Below are 22,126 nucleotides of genomic sequence, written 5' to 3' on the forward strand. Positions count from 1 at the left end.
TTACAACAACATCATTGGACCGCCCCAGGGGCCAGCGAGCATTAATGATTAGCCTTTTGATTACAGAGGCTCATTTAGGATGTTAGCCACAGGGTTGTGTGTCTACATGGCTGATTTTTGTTGTTGTTGTTTGTATTGTTAGTTTTTTCTGTATATGTGTGTTTGACTTGCAGACAGAATAAATAGAAAATTAAGCCATCCGTGAGAGACAGGGAGAGACGAGAGGTGCTAAAATATCACGGCCCTTACATCAAACAAAAGTCAGTGAGTGTATCAAATTTACATTATGAACTTTATAGTAAACGTAATGTTTTAAAAGTTGGTACTATGAGAATATAAATTTATATAATATAGTTCCTAATTAAAAAAATAATATATATATTCTCTAGTAGCCAGGGCATTAACCTTTTTTTCCCTTTCTTCTCAAGGACTGTGCCTTTGTCTTTGGGTGGTACTTTTAAGCTGGTCAGGGCAAGTGAAACCTCAGTATCTATTCAAGACCCTAAAACAAGACTACAACAAGACTACAACTAAAACTAGTCATGCCCATTTTCTATGTCTCCACCTACAAACTCTGCCCCCTCCTACAAACATATTATAAACAGGGCAACTTTGTCTCAATTCAGACTTGATAAACTTGCAGACTACTCCTGTCACCGTGAGAGACTCCTGTAGGATCTTGCTGACTCACGGACTTCTTGAAGACAACTAGTCATGGCCGATTTCTATGTCTCCACCTATAAACTCTGCCCCATCCTTCAAACATATTATAGACAGGACATCTTTGTCTTAATTCAGACTTGTTAAACTTTCAGACTACTCTTGTCATTGTAAGAGACTCTGTAGGGTCTTGCCAACTCATAGACTTCTTGAAGACACTGTATCCTCCTAGGGCTTGAATGTCCACATACGTGGACAGTACATTTTAGCTCTTAAGTGGCTATTTAAAATACTATAAATGTTTTATATTTTGTTACAGACATGCAGAGTCATCCTGCAACTGTTTTGCAGCATATGAAATGTCCCAAACCCAATTTTAACTGCCCAAAATGGGAAAAACATTTGTTTTTACTCACTGATAGTCTAAGCAAGTTAAAAATATATATGTTAAATATGCATTAAAAACATTCAGGAAAAAGTGTTTTATGTAAATTCGGACCACAAGTCCACATATATCGACATAATTTTTCTCTAAAAGTACATCGTATTAAAATATGATACTTAGATTTTTACTCTAATTAGGTTGCAATAAGCCCAAATAGCAAAGAGAAATAAAAAACACCTCGGGCCTTCAGAGGTTACGACTGCAGTCTAACCAACACGCTCTCAATAAAGAAATTCTGCTTCAAGTCTCCTGGTTTGGGTTCTCATCTTTTTTTTTTTTTTTTTTTTTTTTTTCAAACAGTACCAACATATTTTCTTGATAATCGTGTTTTAGTTTGTGAGGTATTCTGTCATTATACAAGAGTGAGTAGCAGGGACATTTATTCTTGAAGATTTAAAAGTGAAACAGCTAGAAGTTCTTTTTGTACACTGGCAATTTGCTTGGAATGTATTGCCTAAGAGTATTAAAGAGATTCAATTTGAGAGTGTTTTTAGAGACATTTATAAAAAGCGTTGTTTAATAGTTGAAGTTGATGATCCTGCTGTGGTGAGTTTCTGAGCTGATGATGTTTGCACATGTATGATTTGCTCTGTCATTTTTTAAAAGTCCAAAGAAATTAAAATAACATTTTCTAAATATCTATTAGCTAGTGTGCTCCAAAACACATGTGCTTAGAATATAAAAAACACAAAAAGCTTGTAGTTTGTCACATCTGCCATGGATCAACGGTTTTACTCCCTTTAGCTTATACTTCAGTTTCTCGTCAAATCATCACCAATCAAATGCTCTCTAGTATCTGACATGCCCTGCCCTCTTCAAGTCGCTTCTCATTTGCTTTTCTTTTGATGCACTTGAGCTCAACCTCTCTCACTGGCAGAGCACTAATAAAACAAAACACTATTGGCTGTATTTTAAAAGGGGAGGAGCTACACTATGTCCCACCCTCTCTTCGTGTTTCAGTTGAGACTACATCAAACATCGAATAAAAAATGCATATTTTACAGCACTTCATGGGACCTTTAAGAATATCGAAGACCACAATGGAAATAATCCAGCAGCTTTATTGTGTATTTTATTCTCGACAGTTTTTCAAATATGTATGAATTAGTCTTATTGTACTTGTTTGTGTGTTTTTGTTAAATTGTCAAATAAAACACAAACAGAGTTGTGTAACATAGATGCAGGCTTTTAAACACACATATATTTTAGGTTTAAATACTGAACAATGTGGTTTTAACCAAAGTCCTTTCTAGGAAAGTGATTTCACTCGACGACTATCTTTGAAACGCCTCTCAGGCAGTATGCTCGGGCATTCTGTCTGAATGGGGAAACATCAAATTCTCCAAAATTGCATGCCAAGCTTACGATTGAATTTCATATTAGGAATCACCAATAAAACTGAACAACACCTGTCTCTTTAGTTGCATTTCTAAATGTCCAAATCACACAAAATCTGCAGAAACTCATGTCTGGTCCAAGGCCGTCCTCCAGAGTATTATCAGTCTATAGTGATCGATGATGATTGGCTCCTGTACTACAAGGCGGGCTTTTTTCACCATATAGCGATCAATGATTGGCTCCTGTACTAGTAGGCGGGGCTTTATTCACTATATCGACAGTTACACTTTTCCCCCTTCAAAAAGATACGAGTGACATGTCTTGTGTATTCTATAGTCTTTGTTTTAACATGGCAGTCTGGATGCCATGCTTCATTTGGAGTCTATGGGGGCATTTGCATAGTTATATACAGAATAAAATAATAATATGTCATATTTTTGGCCATTTAAAATTTTGACTGACATTTTAAAAGTTATGGATTAATGTGTTTGTTTTCTTTAGACTGATAAATGAATGATAAATGGTAACACAAAAGTTAAATATAACATTAAAAAATGTTTTTTTAAATGTATGTAAAGTATAAATAATATGTCATGTTTAAAATATTAGTTAAATAAAATAAATGATAAAAGATAGATATTTATCATTTTAAATGCCTCTTGCAATGACATCTTAAAATAAAAGCAGTGTTCAATTGTTTTTCTGTACCATTAAATGATTTAATCCCATAATAGAGTACTAAATTGATGCTTAAAACTGCACTCAAAACTGAAAATTCTGTCATCATTTACTCACCCTTTACGTGTTTCAAACCTGTTTGAGTTTCTGTCATCAGATATTTTGAAGAAAGCCGGAAACCTGTAACCATTGACTTCCATAGTATTTAAATTTCCTACTATGAAAGCCTGTTACTGTTACTGTTTTCAGCTTTCTTCAAAATATCTTCTTTTGTTTTTCTTTTTCAGAAGAAAGAAACTCTAAAGGTTTGGAACCAATTGAATGTGAGTAAATATTGTGTAAATACTTCAATTTCCTTTAAATATAACATTAAACTAACTCTTAAAGTAAACAAATTACAAATAAATATAGATTCAAACTATTATTTTCTAATTCAAAATAAAAAAAAATTAAAATATTTCATTATTTAAACAAATGAAGTAGGCCTAAAACATACAGAGTAGAATTTCAGTTCAACATAATAATAGTTGAGCTCCCAAATGAGCAGAACATTTAATTATTGTTAATTGCTTTGTGAAGATTTTGAAAACAGAACACTGCAAACCCTGCATTCAACTCACCTTATTGGCTGCTTCAGGTGAAAAGGTGATGGCATCCAAAAAGTTGACAAAATCCACAGGCAGCATTCGGTCAAAATATTTGGCACAGGTGTCATAGGCATGAAGGAAGTCTTGGTCGGTCTGTGGGGCTTTTTTCAGCACATGTTGATCTCCTTCCCAGAACAGTTTATGAAGCCAGGTGGCATGAACAGCGCTGGAGGTTAGAGCTTCACCTCCCTTCTGGGGGATTCGAGAGGCCAGTTTGGAAATCGACAGGACGTTCTGGCTGGTCAGTATCGGCTCCAGAGCTTTCAAAGGATCTGAATCCTCCTCTGTCATCTTCTTATAGTCCAGACCTAAGATGAAAGTGACATTATGATTCAAGCATCATACAGAATGCACAATGGGGCTAGTTGTCACACTTTTTACTAATAAATATTTTAATAGCAGCTTTCCCCTTTTCTTTTTCTTAGTATTATTATAAACACAATGAAATCTATGGTATAGTTTGATGGATATTTTTTTCTAAATAATTTCTTTGTATACTAGATGTTTATGTTTATTTGGAGGATTGTTTTTGTTTTGTTTTGAGGATGTTTTGACATGATGATGATAGCTTGCAAAACTTAAATGTCAAAAAAGATGATGATTTTTCTTTACACTGATAACTTTGCATCTTTATGGGCTCCATTTAAGGTATTTCTATTGCAAGAAATGTTATACTATTGTACTATACTATTATACTTAAATAACTACTGAATACTTACATTACATCGTTATTATAAGTTATGTACTTATTTTTTATCTGGATTTCAAGGACATATTTTCTTTTTTATGTATTTTATTTAGATGTACTGAAATAAATTATTATTATTATTATTATTATTAAAACACTGTAAAAAAAAATTGACTCAACTTAAAATTTTAAGGCAACCAATTTCAGGACATTTGAGTTGACTCAACTTTCAACCCAACTACTTCACTTGACTCAATTTTAGTTGAGTAAACTCAAAAATGTCCTCAAATTGGTTGCCTTAAAATTTTAAGTTGAGTCAACTTTTTTTTAGAGTGTACTACATGCAGGGTTCTACACAAATCATTCAGGTTATCTCAACACAAATCAATTAAGTTAGCAAATTTAAGTGGATTGTACATAAAATAGTTAAGTTGTCCTCAAAAAAAAAATCTAAAGAACGGTGTAGTTTAAGCTCATCTTACATAAGTAGTTTGAACAATCAGCAAAATATATAATTTGAGTGTACTATTACTACAACTAATCATGGTAAAAATTTACAATAAAATTGCATTAATAGGATATTTTCGGAAGGACTTTTATTTGTCAGTAACCTGGGTCAAGGGCTTCCCGTGAACTGTTTGCCATTACAAAATCTGCGCGCTTAAGGTCTGTTTTCTTTAAAAATCAGTGATCTCCACTGGCTTGAGTGATATCCGATATAAAGTGGGTCTCAGATTGTACAAGAAGCACTGCATTAAATTACATTTTTCCCACCATGTCTTTAAAATATGAACATTTATTTTACCCAGTATATTCAGTGCTACCCCACTTTATTCAGAGCTTCTGCACTAGCCTGCTAATCCTGATGTGCGCATGCGTGTAAATGGCTTTAATTGAGTATATTTTAATTACACGACATCTTGGCTATAAAAGGAACCGTATAAAAATGGAAAAAAAGTATCATTAACCGTTCACTGAAAGTTTATCAGTATGGGAAGAAACACTAGCTCTGCATATACCCCATTAATGTAGTTCATGTACAGTTGAAGTCAGAATTATTAGCCCCCGTGTTTATTTTTCCCCAATTTCTGTTTAACGGAGAGAAGATTTTTTTCAACACATTTCTAAACATAATAGTTTTAATAACTCATTTCTAATAACTGATTTATTTAATCTTTGCCATGATGACAGTAAATAATATTTGACTAGATATTTTTCAAGACACTTCTATACAGCTTAAAGTGACATTTAAAGGCTTAACTAGGTTAATTAGGTTAACTAGGCAGGTTAGGGTAATTAGGCAAGTTATTGTAAAACAATGGTTTGTTGTGTAGACTATGGAAAAAAATATAGCTTAAAGGGGCAAATAATTTTGACCTTAAAAATAGCTTTAATTCTAGCAGACAGAATTGTCGCCAGGGTAGCCAGAGTGATATTTTAACGCTCTCACCGTCTTCGGTGTAAACGCACAGTAACAAATAAGCTTTATTTTCATTAATTAACGCTAACAAAAATGAATAAATGTGGTAATAAATATATTGTTCATGTTAGTACATGTATTTTCTAACATTAACTAACGCAATCTTACTGTAAAGTGTTACAACAATATTAGTACCAATAATCAAAACAGTAAAAATCTAAAAATGGACATTACAAAAACAAAATCTAAAAACAGCTTCTAAATAACACCACTGACCAAACGTTGACCTTTAATGAGAATTGTGTAAAACCATACTCGCAAACTGTCATAACCCACTCCACTATTAACATCAATGTAAATCTTTCCATCTCTGCTAATCTACTGTACATATCGGACCCTTCCTGCAGTTTCTATTTGTGTCAATGAAAGTGAACTTGTGCAGACCTGGCATTCCTCCAGGTTATATCAAGTCAGACAGCCAACATTACACTGACACACAAAGCCTCATCAGGGCATTAAATATTGAAACAGCTGCCTCTGAGAAAGGGCCCATCTCACGACAGGGGCCAGAAGGCCAATCGACACACACATATACACTCTAACAGACAGGAATGCAGAAAAGAAGGAGCTGTCTCGGTCTCGGGGGTTGTGGCAGATGTTAAAAACTGTCTTTACAGGACTGTGTGTGGAAGCATGTATGTGACGGAGTGTTTTTTGCCGCCTATAAAGTGTGAGTGTTTAAAGGGGAAGGTATCACATAAGACAGGAGAGAGTATGGTGTGAAAACTCTCTGACAAACTCCCTGCTGACCTCTAAAAACACTCTCTACGAGATCACCAAGTTCAAAACCGTCATGTTAAAAAAAAAAAAAACATGTCATTAGTTCAAGCAGCAAGTCAAAGCAAGTTTCTTTTTTGTTTTGTCGCATCTAAGATATTTAAAGGGACAAAGTCATCCAAATATTTATCTAACATTTATTGCATTTTACTGCATCTAATATTGTACCTCTTCTTCTGTTAAACCAAAAAAAAAAATATATATATATATATACATATTTATAAAATGCTATTAACTGTTGATTGTTGACGTTATCCATTGACTACTAAAGTAGAAAAAGGAACTATGGAAGTTAATAATTAAAAAGTATGTACACTGAAATAGAGCTGTATAACATGGGCGTTGCTAGGCCTATTTTACTATATTTCTACTCAGCCCCCCTAAAACTTTTGCGATTAGCTCATAAACTGTACACTAAGTTATTTCCTCAGCCCCTTTAAATTTGATATGAAAACGGCAGCAAAATTCGGCAGCAAAAAAGCTCCTCCCCGTCTTTTGTTTTCATTTGATCAGCAAACCACAGCCATGGACAGCGAAAGAACGAGATGTGTGTTTATCAATAAATTGTTATAATATCTGCCTATTTGCAGTTCTTTGATATAGATAACCTTGTATCACTTGTATCCCAATGTCTTGGAGGAGCAGTTGGGTTTTCTCTGCGTTCACCTCATCATTACAGCTGTTTACACACTTTACAGTTCATGTGGCATTAACTAGACCATACAGTCTAGCACAGAAAGTATTAAACACAATGACAGAAGCACTAAGAGAATGTACTCATTTTAACTGTCACTGAGTCACTGACAGAGATAGAAGCATCATGTGTTGTCTTGTATTAAAAAAGTAAGTAAGTTTAAAAATATATTTTTATATGCATGTCATTTAATGTATATATAAATTACCTTATAAGGACCTGAGCCCCCCCTAAAATGAAAATCCAAAAATCGCCCCTGCTTAGCTTGTTTTAAGGGAAAAAAATATAAATTTCTTCTGAAGTTGAAAACAAAACTAAACTACATTATTTCTTGATCTAAGCATTTTAGATCTTTGGACTAGAAACAGGACAAAGCAAAGGAAGAAAATTAATTTTTTACACTGTGATTATTCCATGTTTGTATCTAATTACTGTTAGACTCCCCAGAAAACTGTCAAATAGAGCTATTCAAACAAATGTTTTCATATTGCAATATTTATCGCAGAAAAATAAAATATCACATTATCAGATTTTTCCAATATCGTGCAGCCTGACACTGAAAACAGTAAAAAAAAAAATAATAATAATAATAATAATTTACAAAATTAAGTGAACTATCCCTTTAGGAACGTGAAGTTGCATTAAGCAAGTCTGAACCAAAATACTTTTGATAAAAGACTACAGATTACAGATTGTACACTATTTTTTAAGTAACCCCTTTTTATTGAAACATATTACATAATTAATGTGACAATCTAACAGAAATAATTATAATATACTGTTCAGTTGTTGCAAGAAAGAAAAAGAAAGAAAATAATAAAATATATTCTAAATATTTCATTTATTCCTTCATTAATTTTCTTTTCAGCTTAGTCCATTTATTAATCAGGGGTCGCCACAGCAGAATGAACCGCCAAATTATGCAGCATATGTTTCATGCAGCGGATGCCCTTCTAGCCACAACCCAATGCTGGGACACACCCAGGTATACACACAGTCTCACACACACAAACCCACCTGTACACTTCGGCCAATTTAGCTTATTCAATTCACCTACGGTTTACCACGTCTCTTGGACTGTGGGGGGAAACGGAGCATCCTGGAGGAAACCAACACAAACACGGGGAAAACATGCAAACTCCACACAGAAATGCTAACTGACTCAGCTGGGGCTCAAACCAGCAACTTTCTTGCTGTGAGGCAATCGTGCTATTCACTGCGCCACCGTGACGCCTATTTTAAATATATTTTAAATAAATATTTAAATAAATATTTACACATATATATATATATATATATATATATATATATATATATATATATATATATATATATATATATAAATAAACTAAAATAATTCCATTAAATATATATGAAATATTTTATCAATTTCATATATTATTACTAAATAAAATGTTAAATTAAATTTCTTTACAAAAAAGAATTTTAATCGCACTAATATTTATATTTATTTGATTATGAATTAATTCAATTTGAATAATATTACGTATACATATACTGTATATCCATCTAACTGTAGGCAGCCATATTTAGAACTAATTAACAAGAACACACATCAAATATGAATCTGGAGGGGGGGGGGGGGGGGGGGGGGGGAGTCAATGTGCCTTTTCTCCCACATTACTACTCGACTTCTATGCAGTTGTGAGTGAATGATGCCTATTGAGTTGTCATTGCATGCATCAGGTGAATTGCTCCAATAACAGAGAGAGAGTATAAAAGCTCATTCCATGTGCTGTGTGTTTTATAATGATCTACTTTATCAGAAAAGAACAAAAGTGTATTATATGCTGGCTAATTAACATTCCTCTATTACTTTGGTTGCTCAGCGACCCATTTCCTGCTGTCTCAGCTGGCGACAGATGTGTCATTACGCTGGAAATTTCTGGTTATGCTGTTGATTGACATGCTTGCAATCAGAAGCTGATTTACCACTTCATTTGTCTTACCAGGTTGGCGATTTATCGATTTTATTTCCCTTTATTTGCGAATTATTTTTACAATATTTTCATTAACTGTAGCAACTGACATTTTTGCAACACAGACTTTGCACAGATTGTACCAAAAACAGATTCATATTTCTATATATATATATATGTATGTATGTATGTATGTATATGTATATATGTATGTATGTATGTATATATAAAATGTAACCACACGTATTGTGCTCACATAGCACAAGCTTTGTGATTGGTTAGCTTAGTAGTGGTGATGAGTGTGGGCTGTTCTGAGAGCCGTGATCTAGATGGAGCAAGTGTCTACACGTGTTGAGTCCTGTGAAAGAGCTCCAGATGGAAACTTTTGTTTTGTGTTCACCTTATATTTAAAGTTGTTGCACGCCCGCCAGTTCCCGCCTCTAAACGAGTGAGTTTGAGCTACTTGTACATTAATGCCGAGTTCAGACTGCATGATTTTCAAAGGGCATCGGAGACTCATCAGCAATTCTCTTTGATAGTTCATACTGTGTGATTGTCACTCACGTGCAAGAGCATCGATTTGCATGTGATTTCAGGCATTTGTTGCAGATTTCTCAAAACCTGTCGACGAGTCAAAATCTGGGCTAAAATCATGCAGTCTGAACTCAGCATAAGGTAGCATTCAGAAAAAACAAAAAACTTGACAGAAGAACATAAAAACCTGCTGCCAGCTAGCGTTTCGAAAGTGTTATTGCAGAGCAACATAAACAGCATGCAGAAGTATTAATGCATGGCTATGCACAAGGAATGCATCATGGGTCACTCCGATCACTCGATGCAGAAGTATAAATCAGCCTTTACACCTTAACCCACCCTTAAACCTACCAATATAACCAAACCTGCCCAAAACCCTTTCACACTTCTTCACACCTCAAACATTTCCGGTGCTCTTGTTGTATCCCACCACAAGAGCATCAGAAGTGTTCTGCAATACATTATGAACACAATAAGTACATAGTATTTATTTGATGATGCAAGTACATACTGTAGTAGTTAAGGCCACAAAATATAAAGTGGGACCACTCTAAAAAACAGCAACAGAAACTTTGTCTGTTCGAATACTAAAAATGTTCAATTGGCACTTATTAGGTCAATGACCATCTGCAGAGTGACATCCTGTAATTTGGTGACTGTCCACACTGGTTTCCTTTGTCAGTGTTTTGTGATTTAGCTTTAGGGTGCAATGTTGAAAATGATTAAATCTGTTTTGTACGTTCAGATTTGAGCATCTACTCACCTACAGCCACAGCTTTGAGCTTCTTGAGCAGTTTGAGGTGCGTATCAGGCTTCATAGCAGTTTGCGAGAAGTAGTTTGCGCAGCCGCAGTTCTCCAGAAGAGTGAAGTAGAAGAGCAGTCGGAGCTGGTCGGTCCCGGCTATACTGGGGTACACGTATTTCGTCATGTGCATGTAGAACGACTCCGGGTCTGTCTTTAGAGTCTCAAACAGACCCAGCGCCTCCGTCCTGCCCTCGATGTCTTTGGTGGAGAGACTGAAGAAAGAAAGAAATAAGAGCAAGGTCTGCTGAAGCATTGATCACTCAACCTTTGCAAATTGCTTGTAGAGAATCAATTAAGGCAATGCGCGGCAATTTTTCCCCCCAATTGTCCCCCAAACCAGACGAAGAAGTACATTAAGGTCAAGTTAATATGCTGTGACGGCTCTCTTGTGTTGAAGTATTGATTTTGTTTAATCTAACAGAACTTCTTCAAACTGCTTAAAGTCCATTAAAGTTTATTCGCTCCGGTTTGACCACTTCCAGGACCAAAAACAATCATTTTCAGGCAGTGAATCATAGGCTGTGGCGCACGTTTACTGACCCGCTATAAATCTGATGTCAGCTTCGGATTCTATGGGTGTCATGTTTTATGTTAGCGCTGGCCTGATTTCCATAATTTATCTCCAGCGTGACTTCATAAGCAGGCGTAGAGACTGGCCCTCCACCTCGCTCTAATTGAATGGCTTTTCAGTAAAGATAAACAGCTTTACTGCACCACCGAAATATCCCATAGCAATTCTGATGCATGGAAATGTTTTATAGAGTTGGGTTATCAATAAATTACTATGTGAACCTTCAATGACTGCCAAGTCCATTTATCCAGCAGGTCTGCTGATGCTGTACGTGAGGGGGCTCGTGTGAGAGGGAAGGGGTTGGAGAAAGAGTCGTAAGCAGGAATGGAGAGAAAAGACATAAAAAGCATGCTGACTTGCAAACAGAACAGGGAATAAAAGATGAAGTCAGATAAGAGGGCTGCGTAGGTCTCCATGGGGCAAAAAAAGGCCACTTCGAATGTAGCAAAAAAGAAAAAGAAAGGGCTTTGCTTCTGAATAGCGTTTGCACATGTATAATGTTGTTATACGCTCTTTTTGATTGCTTGTTTTGGACAATGATCCCAAGCACACAAGCAAGTCTCCAACAACAACAACAACAGGTTTAGTTTTTTTTTAATGGAACAGTAAGGCCATGTTTACACTGTTTTTGTTTTAACAGACTATTTACAGGAATCAGAGGGTCAAATTCAACACCTTTTTAAGACTCTTTCCATTCATTTTAAGACCTTACGACCACTTTTCAACCAGAAACACTGGCAAGATTTTAACTTACAGTATATTTACTAAACGTTAATGCAAGAAATTAATCTAAAACTAAAACATTATTCATATACTGAATAAAAATCTATTAAATTTAGCTAATTCAGCGGGTTGGCACCTGAACTACAGAAATAATTGTATTGCCTTGATTACTGCAGTAAACAAAGCAGCATGATGTCAAATCTAGTAGGACATCACTGATTTCATAAACTACACAACATCCAGATATTTGCAGATTTAATTCAGGCAAACTTTAGCATACAACCATACACTGCAAAATCAAAAATGATATAAAATTTTATATCTTGCAAAATAGCACTTAAGACAAAGACTTTTTAATACTTTTTAAGGGCCTTAACCTGTTAGCTAGCACACAATTTTGGGGATTTACACCTACCTAACTTTAAATAGTAACAGTTCCTGGGTATCATTGGAAAGAAGACACTTTGAAGCTCCATGATAAAAAAATCTAAAAAAATTATACATTATGAAGTCATAACCAAAAAAAAAATTCCACAAAATGAGATTTCTGTAAAAAGTTTTCTGAGACTATATCGTTGTCCTTCTTTCCCTCACCGTCAGAGGCACTTTCTCAAAAATGACCTCTCTACATTGATTTCTCAACTTTTAATACTTTAAGACCCTGTGGACACCCTGTTTAAAACAACCTTTTAGGATGAAAACGCTGCAAGAAAACTGCAAAAACTGTCTTAAAATCACTCATCTTGACTGAACCCCTCCCTTGGAGAATCATTAGTCTTTAGCGATTAATGATTGGTTTCTGTACTAGAAGACGGGGCTTTATTTGCTATATTGACGGTTACACTTTTCCCCACTCAAAACTACCCAAGTGACATGTCTTGTGTTTTCTATAGTTGTTGTCAATTGTCATATGAGAGAGACTTGATGAATATCATGTAATAGTCCAAAAGACCAGTCAGATGGTGATTGTGTATAGCAACGCCTCCGTCTTCAAACGTTTGTGTACATTCCATCAACTGTCTAATGAATTTAAATTTTCAAAATGCAAAATCCATTTGCACGTGTTGAAGATGAAGGAGAAGTGTGGACTCCAGGTGTAACACTAACAAAAACTATAATACACTAGTGTAAATTGCAACTCAAAATAAGGTATTATCAGATACACACGCCAATTAACATTCTTTTGGATTACACATTATAATATTTGGACTATACATTACGAAATTCGAAGTAAAAATTCTTTACTAGCACTTATTACCAATTTTGATGGATGCCAAATCAAAATATTGTCTTGTTCTCCCAAAATGTTAACCATTGTCCAACCTCTCAGATCATCTTAACTGATTCAATACCTACTCCAATAGGACTAAATGTCTTTATTTTGTTTTTAATGTCCAGTGGGCTTGTTTCAGATGACAGAACAAACAGGTTTGAGTCCCTGCGGCTTCCCTCCGTGCCGCCATTGTGTGAGAGCCAGCCTCCGGTAACATTCATAGGGCACACCGGGTCTCAGCATTTGTGTGGATAAATACAGTGCCTGCATGTGCCTATTGTGTTACAGCTAATCGTATTCAGTGTTAATGCAACAAAATGAACGAGCTGCAGGCCGCATGTGGCCATTTGGCCAAAGCCCAACACCTATCCATTGTCTACAGAGCGTAAGCCCTATGGACCTTAACTCATGTTTAATGGATATATGGCTATACTGGCTAGAGGCACGATGTCTCGGGGCCACAAACAGAAATGCAGAGAGACGAATGCAAGAAAGGCTGGAAAACAACAACAGGCCAAAACAACAAGAGGAAGACGATAGCGGAGACAAAACAGGTATAGGACAGAAATTACAGGAAGGAAAGACGACAGGGGAGAGATAAAGAGAGGGAAAGAGGAGCCTCTGACTGCAGTCTGCTTATTAACACAGAATAACTGCTTTTAACAGGATCAATACTTCACTAAACACAGCAGCCATTAATCCTGTCTCCTGCTGCAATTACAAACCCTGGAATGACTATGGTTTGTGTGTGTGTGTGTGTGTGCATGTGTGTGTGTGTGTGTGCGTGTGTGTGAGAGAGAGAAAGAGAAACACAGAGGCTAAATTCAAACCGGATTCTTCATTCAAGGGCAGACTGAGGCATTGTACTGACCCTCTTCAGTACATACATGTACGTTATTATATAACAGATCATTTCGCTCCTATAATTTGATTGGTCAAGTGCGTTTCAAGGGTACTGGAAGAGGCCAGCAAAACTAGCATATGTTAGAGTAGGATTGGGCAATATACTGAGATTGTTCAATATATCAACATGTATACATAGAAAACAATATGTTATAAGGCAAAACCAATTTACAACAGTTTGATACAATCGCATCTGAAAAATAGCATAGGAAGAGTAGGCTGCTGCTGTAGGGAAAGTGGATAATTCAATTTGTGCTTAACGTGAGTCATGCATTATATTAAGGGCTTTAAAAAGAACTTATGATGTTTAGCATGTATAGTTTGATGTGGCTGGCCCCATCAGATGCTCTGACAGATACAGGTCTTCCAGACATACAGGCTACCTGAGCTGCAAAGTGTTTGGGTTGTGTTTACTTCAATGTGAAACTTACATTTCACAGGTAAATTCTTCATCTGTTGCTAGAAAATCAAGTCATTGTTGCGTAAGCAGTTTAAATATGAGTTTCCAGTAAATGGGCTTTTTGCCTAACAGGCTGAGAGCAAAACATATAAGCACATTCATTCTGACTAAAATATTTTGTTGTTAAAATATCTGTGGCAGGGCTATAAATGTGCAATATGTAGAGTTGCTTATAGTAGTAAAAGCAAAGTGGCTACTTTTATGGCATACTGTAATAAAATAGTTCTTCTGTTTCCTCTTGCCGTCGATCAGCAGTTGTAAGAGCAACAAATAATATCTTGACTTCTAGTTGATCATTTGGAAAAGTGGTAGAAGGTAGATTTTTCCGATGAATCATTTGTTGAACTGCATCACAATCATCACAAATACTGCAGAAGACCTATTGGGACCCGCATGGAGCCAAGATTATCACAGAAATCAGTCGCGTTTGGTGAAGGAAAAATCATAATTTGAGGTTACATTCAGTATGGGGGCATGCAAGAGAACTGAGTAGAGTGCAACATCAACAGCCTGACGTATCAAGATATTTGTGCTGCCCATTACATTACAAACCACAGGAGAGGTCAAATTCTTCAGCATGATAGCGCTTCTTCTCATACTTCAGCTTCCACATCAAAGTTGAAAGCAAAGAAGGTCAAGGTGCTTCAGGATTGGCAAGCCCAGTCACCAGACATGAACATTATTGAGCATGTCTGGGGTAAGATGAAGGAGGCATTGAAGATGAATCCAAAGAATCTTGATGAACTCTGGGAGTCGTGCAAGAACGCTTTCTTTGCCATTCCAGATGACTTTATTAATAAGTTATTTGAGTAAATGCAGAGATGTATGGATGCAGTCCTCCAAGCTCATGGGTGTCATACATAATATTAGTTCTTTTTCCACTGCTCCATATTATATTCTATACTGTACTGTTTAGTGACAAGACTTTTGTCTGAGCAAAGTCAGACCTTACTGTCCTAATTAATTAAAAATCAGGGCATGATCATATTTTATTTTGGTAAAAAAAAAAAAAAAAAAGCGTAATCTAGAGGCCTTTGCCTTTCATTTAAGCCACTTCTGATACCAAATAATCAACTAGAAGTCGAGTTATTATTTGTTGTTCCTAAAACTTAGATAGGCAACAAGACTTTTGTCAGGTAGCGTAGATGTTACAAGGCTTTGTAATTATTTTTTTTTTTTTGCAACATGAATATGTTCACTTTTTTGTTCATATCCTTTAATTTAAACATTGTTGCATTGGACAGCATTGGAGAGATTGTTTTAAAAAAATATATATATATATTATAAAAGATATAACAATCATATAGGGGAGCAAACCTGTGTGATTTTATAAACACAGAAAAAAAAAAGAGCTGGATGGTATATAATGAATATAAAGACTGAAAAAGAAAAGAAAAAAAAAAGAGCTGGATGGAATATAATGAATCACTAAATGAATTATTTTATTAAGAAACAGAAGTAGCTGCTAGTCCACTGACATACTGCATTAGACAAATGACCAGGCCAAAATGGGCTTTCACTTTTGAGATGCCTGCTCTGTTTATATTTCATTCCCTCAATTACATAGCTGATTGCTTGGAAGTCATGTTTTTCTCAGATACAGTGTTGTCTTATACTTTCATCCCTGCTCCTTGGGACCCAATATCTGGCAGATTTGAGCTCCGACTCTAATAAAATACACCTGAAGCAGCTAACCAAGCTCTTGAGGACCATTTGGAAATACAGGCAGGTGCACTAAAGACAGCTTGGAAATAAACTTTGCTGGACAGACAGTAGGTCCCAATGAGCAGTGTTAAATACCTATGCTTTATAACACTTCAGTTTCCCTACTTTTGTTTAGTCCAACAAGACAGACCGTTTATTTATGAAGTTTCTTCTTGGCCAGATTTTTTGTTAGTCAAATTATGGAGGTTGTTGGACAAGCTGAATAAATCCACTCAGAATTCCTTTCATGGATATTAAGAGCTTAAAAATAGAAGCTGAGTTTGCTCAATTTCACATGTTTTCATTGGTCCTTTTTTCAATCCAGATTAATGTGTTGTACAGACTTATTTTTGCCTGGCATGCTTTGTTAGGTCCACTATGTACCCTATTAGTAGACCTTAAGTGGAGATGTGGTACGACTGAATTCCTTTTTAACAAGGGGAAGCTGCTGATGCTCCACTCCACTCACATACTTTGTGAAGTGTACTGTAGGGGTTTTAACACTGTGCTAACCCCAGGTTGTTCTCATTGTGAACTACAGTTTTTAACCTAGCAATCCTTTTGCAGTAACCACAGCATTTCTTGCACTGCTTGATTACATTTTGGAATGATATATGGAAGATAGATAGATAATGTGAAAATAAAATATTAAATGGAGTGTGTTTGCCCACATGCTAGTCAGTGCTTGCATTTCTTGCAAAGGCTTAGGGTCTATGGGGTATATAAAAGTATCATGTTAAGTGTTTTATAGATCTGCTACTGAATCTATTATACATGTTGTGCTTTCAAAACTTCATAACTTGAGAGCTGGAAAAATAAGTGATGTGGTGTACACCTTTTCTTTTGGAAATTTTTGAGAAGTCTTTAAAGAAGCTGAGCTTTACAAATGTTAGTGAGGCACCGTTCACACCGAAGGCAGCGAGAGCGTCAAAGTAGCCAGAAGTAATTTATTTTCAATGGGAACTAGCTGCAATAAATGTATGGTGCGTTTTCGCCGGTCCGAGCGGTGAGGAGATTTGAAATCAAGTCAACTTTATGGGTTCTTCGCCGATCTTGCGTCCTCGTGTGACGTCATTATCAAGTTCAGTTGTAAAACCGCAAGAACAGAGAATGCGTGAAAGTTGCCAAATGCGTTTTTGATATAGAAGACACTGATGCAGACTTGAGTGCAAAACTCGCTCGAGAAGTCCCAGAAGTCATTGTGGCTGAACAAAGGAGGGGGGAAGGGCAGCATTTTATAGATTTATTAGTAAAGTTCAGAGATATAACTTATTTGTCTGAGGATTTTCCCTAAATGAAATGGTGAAAGTAAACATAAACATATTAAGGGTGTTTATTTGCTGAAATTTGTATTAACATCTGTTTTATTTGTATTGTGCAATGTATATTTATAAGGTCTTTATGCATAGTATATATATTGAAAAGGTGAAAAATAATAAATCATTGTGTGAATGCTGTAATGTTTAAATAATTTTTTTATTAAAAATGCGTGAAGGTCATGTGACCATCAAGAACCAGGGAGGAATGCAGCATCTCATTTCTCAGAGGACATGTTCTCTGTTCTTGCGGTCTCCCAAATTCGTTCTTCTGAGCTAACTTGGCAAGACTGGTCTCCACAAGAATGCCAGAGTATTCTGTGCATTCTTGTAATTGAGAAGCAGCCGGAATGTAGAAGTCCACCGCTTAAGAAGAGTCCAGAGAACACAGTCCTGTTAACTTTGGTTCCCACCACAGCTGTTCCCAAGGGTTTTAATATTGCGACCACCGGATTACCAGTTATTTACAATGTTTTCTAAGAAGGACATGAAACATGAATAAAAAAAGCTGCTGGTGTGTTACTGGTGTGCATTAATGTTACATATGTTTTTTTTTTAAGCGGGAATATCATGCCAACTATAACAACAGTAGAAAATAGTATTCGGAATATTTCAGACATATGGACGCATATTGGATAAGTGGACCAAAGCCACACCACACGCAACAACTTGATCTTCCATGGTTAAATGAATTCGATAAAGGCGCGCAACATTTTCACGTTAGTAAGCTCGTTTTTTTTATGCGGGTATGTAACTGATTTGCTGCAACTGCATTTTTAAATACGAGATCAACGTAGCGAATTTTGACACTTGTCGCCGGAGCTGAAAAAGCAGACAGCGTTGTCAAGAGGGCGGCCGGAGCGACCTTTGAAGCTCTCGTTCCCTTCGGTGTGAAGGAAGGAATTGATAAAACAATTTTGCTATTTTATATATGTTAATTTGCTCTTTAGATTTCTCAAAAAAAATTGCCTTAAGACGACTATAATGGGATGAATTCAACTGAATTGAAATACCACATCTACCCTATAAAGAACATAACCTTCTGCTATGTTGGAGCTCAGACAGTTCCAAGTTCCCTGCCCTGAGCAACCTGGTATAGTCATTTTTGTATACTGGTCACAAGTGCACCTTCAGGGGAAGCATACAACCTATGCTGTGCTTTCTTGTTTACTCATTCAGACACACTCATACACTATGGCCAATTTAGTTTATTCATTTCAATTCTACAGCACATGCCTTTGGACTGTAGGGAAAACCAGAGAACTCGGAGGAAACCCATGCCAACATGGGGAGAACATGCAAACTCCACACAGAAATGCCAACTGGCCCAGCCAGGACTCGAACCAATGACCTTCTTGCTGTGAGGAGACCGTGCTAACCACTGCGTCCTAAACCATTTCTTTTGCAGAAAAATATTTAACTTAAAAATTAACTGTAAAAGAAAGCAAAAAGAGTGCTTGATGCCAACAAAATGCCTGTCCAATACAAAATAGCAATTAAAATGTGTCCAGAAATGCATTCAGCTATAGAAGCTAATGCATTGTATGGCAGTCAGTATGGGGCCTTCTACTGAATCATAAATTCGAAAATTGGAATAAAAAGCCATTAGAAACTATTTGGTGAGGGTTTCATAAGAGAGTGCTCTGTGCACACAGTACACTAACAAAGCATTCTGGACAGAATAAGGCCAAAACCCTCCAGTATATTAATATGCATTGAAAAAAAGAACCAATAGAACGATCTAAAACTGAGTGGCCTCAACCTCCACTTTCAAGCTCTTAAAAACCATGAAATGAGTTTTCAAAAAGTGCCCATTCATTCAGCTGGACCGAAAACATGTCTTTAATATTACTAACACTATTCTGGCCAAGGCGAATGAGCACAAATAAACTGAATATCTTGTTGGACTAAAACAATGTTATTTGGCCCTAAACACAATATAGACACAGTAGCTGAGAAAAACATGACTTATGAGCAATCAGGATGACAATCTAAATAAACAGAACTAAACAAAAAAGAAAAATAGTAAGATTTTGGGGCAAACCATCTGTTCTTTGCATAATTTTAGAGAAAGAGAGAGATAGAGACAGCAAAAATAAATAAATAAATAAATAAATAAATAAATAAAAATGATGAGTTTATCCTGATTTTATAAACTTAGGCCATGTAACACAATTCATGAGAATACAAATGAATGTAATGAAACTGTTATGTGCAAATTCACAGTGAATAAATCTCATTTTATGTTTATTTATATGAGGTTTTCATTTAAAGTATCATTTAACTTTTACATTTAAAAACATAAAACATTTATCTTTGTTTTATTTGCAAATGATTTGTCAATATATAACATCTGTCTGGCCAAAGCAAATTCAAACAAAACAGAAATAAGCTATTTATTTTAAATAACTTGAATTTAATATAATACACTACCTGACAAAAGTCTTGTCGTCGATCCCAGTTGTAAGAGAAACAATTAATAACTTGACATCTAGTTGATCATTTGGAAAAGTGAAACCAGGTAGATTTTTCTAATGAATCATCTGTTGAGCAGCATCCCATTAATCACAAATACTGCATAAGACCTATTGAAACCCGCATGGACCCAAGATTCTAACAGGGATCAGTCAAATTTGGTGAAAGAAAAATCATGGTTTGGGGTTACATTCAGTATGGGGGTGTGCGAGAGATCTCTAGAGTGGACAGCAACATCAACAGCCTGAGGTATCAAGACATTTGTTGTGATGCTGCCCATTACATTACAAACCACAAGAGAGGGCAAATTCTTCAGCAGGATAGCGCTCCATCTCATATTTCAAAGCTCCTAAGAGCATAGAAGGTCAAGGTGCTCCAGGATTGGCCAGCGCAGACACCAGAGACGAACATTATAGAGCATGTTTGGGGTAAGGATGAGGCATTAAAGATAATTGCAAAGACTCCAGCAAAAAAGACTCCTGCAAGAACACTTTCTTTGCCATTCTAGATGACTTTATTAAGTTATTTGAGTCATTTCAGAGATGTATGGGTGCAGTCCTTCAAGCTCCTGGGAGTCATACATGATATTAATGCACCATGACTTTATATTCTATACTGTACATTATTTATGTTAAGTGACAAGTCTTAGACCTAACTGTCCTAATTAAATAATTAAAAATCAAGGCATGACCATATTTTATTTTGGTAAAAAAAAAAGCATCTAGAGGCATTTGCCTTTCATATAAGCCACCAAATGATCAACTAGAAGTCAAGTCATTATTTGCTGCTCCTAAAACTTGGAGTTGCCTAAGACTTTTGTCTGGTAGTGTAAAATTAAATCGAGTTAAATGGAATAGAGGGAAAGCGTCAAGTGAAGGCAATTTTAAATGTCAATCCACCCAGCCAATGCATGAAGCCAAAACGAACATTCACAAGCAGAATAATAATTGTGCGTGTGTTTTAAAGCACACATTTGATATAACTTTTTTTTCAATCCAATATATTAACTAACATTAAATAAAAGGAATATTTTTAAAATCCAAAAGTCTCTCATCAAACAAACGCAAGCATTTGCATAACTCTGCTGTACCTCATGACATAATAAATAAAATAACTATGATATATAAAGAAAGAGAGAGAAAAAGAACTGGCCGTTTTTCAGTGCCTTTGAACAGGCATTATATAACCACATCATATGCAAATCGCCTGAACTGAATAAATAGCATAAACGATGAAAAATATGTGTTTACAAGCCCTCATCAGTCAGAAAAGCCTATTTGCTGACAAATTAGCAAACAGAAACCACAATACAATAAAACTTCTGAATAATTGCCAAAGTTGCTCAAACTCCCTCTGGTGCCATTCTCCTTTGATAACATATTTGATGGGGGATTTCAGAGATTTTATGTTCTACACAGAGCTACAAAAAAAATAAATAAATAAAACAGAAGCCTTGGGGATGCTAATGAGTATGGAATGACAGTAACATGGGAAAAATGGAGGAGAAAAAAAAACAAAACAAAAGAAAAATCCTATTCACAGTAAATCAGTTTCACCCAAGCAGTCTGTACTAAATAAGCAAAGTCAAATGAGTGCATGTTTACGTATCGAGAGATTCAGGCTGATTAAACCTGGTGAGAGATGGAGAGTGAGTTGATTAGACCGGGCTTTGAACATGATTCAGCGACAAATTTACCGTGCAGGAAGCTCAGGAGGGGTGGCACCGTGGTTGTGCGCAGATTTTCAAAGCTCTGTCAAATTGCAAACTGAAAAAAACAAACAAAAAAAACAAACAAAGAGATCCTTGCCTTCGCTACTAAACTGTAAATCTGGCCAAACACATGGACCGACTGACTGGAAGCTGCGATCGATCTGTGCAATCTTGTGTTTTTGCACCTCTAGAGCACCTGGGTCATGTGGTTCTGACCTGTTTGGGGTCCAGAAAACAAAAACTCTTACTTGTGGAAGCCACAGACATAGTCTCTAACTGAGGTCTTGTAGGCTCATACTGCTGG

The 22,126-nt window shown here is 36.0% G+C and overlaps 1 protein-coding gene across 1 annotated transcript in view; it reads right to left on the bottom strand.

The window, feature by feature from the left end:
- The window catches only part of nbas (NBAS subunit of NRZ tethering complex), a 350,427-nt gene that overhangs the window by 122,575 nt on the left and 205,726 nt on the right, over positions 1-22,126 (bottom strand). The window contains 2 exon segments of the mRNA XM_056480954.1: positions 3,742-4,076; positions 10,645-10,898. Of these exon segments, the coding sequence (XP_056336929.1) occupies positions 3,742-4,076; positions 10,645-10,898 (589 nt within the window).

The sequence above is a fragment of the Danio aesculapii genome, chromosome 20 (assembly GCF_903798145.1).
Source record: "Danio aesculapii chromosome 20, fDanAes4.1, whole genome shotgun sequence".
Classification (NCBI taxonomy): domain Eukaryota; kingdom Metazoa; phylum Chordata; class Actinopteri; order Cypriniformes; family Danionidae; genus Danio; species Danio aesculapii.